Source organism: Otolemur garnettii, unplaced genomic scaffold (genome assembly GCF_000181295.1).
Source record: "Otolemur garnettii isolate 467f Iridium unplaced genomic scaffold, OtoGar3 scaffold00127, whole genome shotgun sequence".
NCBI lineage: Eukaryota > Metazoa > Chordata > Mammalia > Primates > Galagidae > Otolemur > Otolemur garnettii.
The window spans coordinates 5,224,982-5,228,650 of record NW_003852522.1 but is presented as its reverse complement, the minus strand read 5'-3'; the positions used below and the strand labels follow the sequence as shown (position 1 = coordinate 5,228,650).

At 49.3% G+C, this 3,669-nt stretch overlaps 2 protein-coding genes across 5 annotated transcripts in view; one reads left to right on the top strand and one right to left on the bottom strand.

The window, feature by feature from the left end:
• The window catches only part of LOC111727845 (adenylate kinase isoenzyme 1), a 19,646-nt gene extending 18,292 nt beyond the window's left edge, over positions 1 to 1,354 (bottom strand). The window contains exon 1 of the mRNA XM_023518002.1: positions 1,149 to 1,354. Within this exon, the coding sequence (XP_023373770.1) occupies positions 1,149 to 1,209 (61 nt within the window). The 5' untranslated portion in view covers positions 1,210 to 1,354. The remainder of the gene's footprint in view (positions 1 to 1,148) is intronic.
• A 177-nt stretch (positions 1,355 to 1,531) lies between these two features.
• GTF2F1 (general transcription factor IIF subunit 1) overlaps positions 1,532 to 3,669 on the top strand; it is a 9,677-nt gene continuing 7,539 nt past the window's right edge. Inside the window, exons 1-4 of one of the 4 annotated variants that reach the window (XM_023518069.1) lie at positions 1,532 to 1,548; positions 1,733 to 1,921; positions 2,010 to 2,056; positions 2,739 to 2,811. In XM_023518069.1, the coding sequence (XP_023373837.1) occupies positions 1,910 to 1,921; positions 2,010 to 2,056; positions 2,739 to 2,811 (132 nt within the window). In that variant the 5' untranslated portion in view covers positions 1,532 to 1,548; positions 1,733 to 1,909. The other 3 variants (XM_012810242.2, XM_003797991.3, XM_012810243.2) reach the window with 3 other exon arrangements.

Below are 3,669 nucleotides of genomic sequence, written 5' to 3'. Positions count from 1 at the left end.
AAAAAAAAAAAATCTGCTAATCTCTTGCTAACTTCCCATAAGCAAGGACATACAAATTGTACCTATCTGTAGCACCTAAAACTAAATCCCATTGGATTCCACACTAACAATGAATTACAAGTTTATCTTACAGGTAACAGACTGCAGATAACACTGAATCAGACATTCTTGTACCTACCCAGGAATATCTACATAATTGATGCTTCCCTCCCTCCCTTATTTTATGTAAAATGTAGGTTTCTTGGGCCTCACAAGAACGTATCCACTGCCTCATAAGCACACCCCACCCTTCACCTTTATCCTTCGTTGCCTTTAAAACGTGAAGGTTTCAACCCCCCTCCCTTTGGAAAAACAGGCACAGTTGTGCTCCATGTTTTGCACAAGTGCATCCTCAAACTCTTGTCTTAATAAATCCCCATTTATTGATATTTTTGGCCTCAGTCATTTATTTGCATAGATAGTTCCTTCTACGGATAAATAGGGGCAGCCACCAGGCCTTCTGTAACAAGTCTTAATAACCCTTCTCACCTCTAATACACTCTGTCTCAGAACCCCATTTCCTCCACAGCATTGGCCACAGTCAGTCATGACTTCTGTTTACTTGTTGTTGTCTCCCCCCAGCCCAGCCAGATTCTGTACGCCACAAAGGCAAGGATGATCATCGCTGTATTCCCAGTAGATGGCACAGTTCTTGCCATCTAGTAGTGGATGAGGAATAAAGGAATATCCAAGGCTACCAAGACACATTTACGGCGTCTGCAGTTTATGGTCCAATACTCGCCTCTTGTTTCCCTCCTCCTGAGCTTAGCCAACTCCTATGCATCCCTCAGGGCTCAGCTGAAACCTCTCCTCTTCTCTGAGCCCTCAGAGCTAACTATGCTGCTTCTGTTCCCTTCTGGGTCTCCTCCACTGCCCTGTAACCTACAAGAGGGCGGGGAGCGGGTTGACAGATTCCCTCCGTCCTGGGGCCCGGAACTCAGCAGGTCCGGAAGAGGATCAAGGTAGGGCTGAGTACGCGCAGTTGTGTCACTGCCATGAGGAGGAGTCGTGCGCACATATGGAATTGGGGGGAGATACCTGCACCCCCTTCCTGTCCTCTACATCCTCCTTCCCTTTCCCCAGCAAGCCAGTCACCCCCGCGATGTTACCCTTCTCCCGAGGCCTCAGAGGCCTGCTCGTCTGAGCCAGCTTGGACTTGCACAGACCCATCCTGCCAGCAGCCTCTTGCGGTGGTCGCGCCCCATTCCCACCCAAGCTGACTCCTCCTGGCTCGGCTCAACGTCATAAGAGACCCCGTCCCGATCATTTTGCGAGGTGATAGGGTCTCCTCCCATCCCTGGAGCAGCTGGAGAAGAATAATCCGAAACAGTCTTTGAGGAGCCGAGAGACTGCTATGGTGAAGCGGCCTCCCGAGCCACTTCCGGGGAGCGGTGGCGCACGCGCAAAGCTCCTAAAAAGCTGTAAGTAGGGAACTGAGTCTACGTCCCTACCCAGGATGCTCCGCGGGAATTTGCGGGCTGACGTCAGAAAGGCGTGTCCTCGTAGGTGGTGAGTAAGTTAACTTGCTATATAAAAGCGTCAGCGGCAGAAGTCAATTCTCGAGTCTCAGATTCATCTTTTGTTTCCTTCTCCAGAAAAAGGCAGGAGGGCGCAGGTGACAGCGTATTGAGGTGGCCCCAGCCTCCGAGGCGGTTGCCATCGAGACGCGGCTAGGGGAAAATTTTATTTCCAGGTTAGGAGCAGACGGATCTGGCCGAGTGCTGCTTCCGGGTAGCTGTCTAGGGTTTGGAGTCCTCGTTCAAGGCCATAGACCCGACACCGAGAAGGCTGCTTCCACGGACTGAGGGGCGTGAACTTCGGGAGAGAAAAAAAGAACCCGGTCGGACCGGACCCGAACTGACCATTGCCCATGGCGACCCTAGTGAGTATGAATGAGGCGGGGTTCGCGGGTTATGGCGGGCGGCGACCCCCGCAGCCCCTCACTCACGATCTGCCTTCTCTTTCCGCAGGGCCCCATGGGCCAGAATGTCACTGAGTACGTCGTTCGTGTTCCCAAGTAAGTCCTCGGCCCCACCGCCCACCCCCACCAAAAGGAATTAATACCTTCACGAGGCGTCTCTGGCCCTGCCTATGATTCTTCCTCCAGATTGGGAGAGACTTGGAGGGCAGGGCTAAGATTTGGGGGTAACACTGTTTCTTGAATGAATGAGCGAGTGCATTAATACACAGCACGAGTCAGCTACCTGGCCTAGTATTCAAGACTTATGTGGTCCTTTGCTGCCCAGACGCTAGCCATGAGAACATACTCTTCGTTCTCTTTTCAGCTGGTCAGGTTTTTTTTTTTTCTTTCTAGGCCTTTGTTCATGCTGTTGCTCTGTCAGGAGTGCCTTCCTCTCCTCCAATCCCTAAACTTTGACTCTGTTGTGGATTCTTGTTGATCCTGCAAAACCCGCTTGCAATATTTTCCTCCTTCAGGAAGTACTCCCAGCTTGTTTTCCTTCTTCCCTCCCCAAAGCCTAGTTCTCAATTATCCCCACATTTGAGTTTCCCCAAATCTTTGCCCCACCTTCTGCTCTTTTCCCCTCCTTCTCTTTGCATGGGTGATGAGTCCCAGCTTTCCTGACAGACTGGGAGTCCTTGGAGACCTTAGCATTGCCTACCACAAAGGGCTGAGGCACTATGGGTTTGTTGATTGAATGGTTGGTTGGATTAACACTTCCTCTTCTTGCCCACTCCAGGAACACGAATAAAAAATATAACATAATGGCATTTAATGCTGCTGATAAAGTCAACTTTGCTACTTGGAATCAGGTTAGTCCTTGGATCTTGAGAGTGAGGAGTTAGTGGTTGTAATAGTTGTTCATCCTTTCTTTCTTTCTCTTTCTTTCCCTTCCTCTCTCCCTTCCTTTTGTTTTTTAATCCACAGTGCCAGCTTCTAAGTAACATTTGCTTAGACATAATAGTAATTTAGCTTAGTTTCCTCAGTTTTTCCCGAGTGGACAGGCTCAGGCTGAGGTGCTGACAATGACTTATTTTTGTCTTTTGTTTTTGAGACAGAGTTTCAAGCCGTCACCCTGGGTGGAGTGCTGTGGGGTCATAGCTCACAGCAACCTCCAACTTGGGTTCAAACGATCCTCTTGCCTCAGTTTTTTCTATTTTTAGTAGAGATGGGATCTCGATTTTGAGGTCTTGAACTTGTGAGCTCAAGCAGTTCACCCGTGTTGCCCTCCCAGAGTGCTAGGATTATAGGCGTGAGCCACCATGCCCAGTTGACAATGATATTTTAAAATGTAATGTAGGGTAGCAGCAGGTGCCTATAGTCCTTACTACTCTGGAGGCTGAGGCAAGAGGATCACTTAAGCCCAGGAGTTTGAGGTTGCTGTGAGCTAGGACACCAGAGCACAGATTAAAATAAAACGTAATGTAGGGCCCAGCCTGCTGGTTCATGCCTGTAATCCTAGCACTCTGGGAGGCTGAGGCAGGTGGATTGCCTGAGCTCAGGAGTTCGAGACCAGCCTGAGCAAGAGCAAGACCCTGTCTCTACTTAAAATAGAAAAATTAGATATGATCCCAAGAGTTTGAGGTTGTTGTGAACTATTACACCAGCACTCTAGCCTGGGGCAAAAAAGTGAGACTCTGTCTCAAAAAAACCCTAGAAAAGTGTAATGT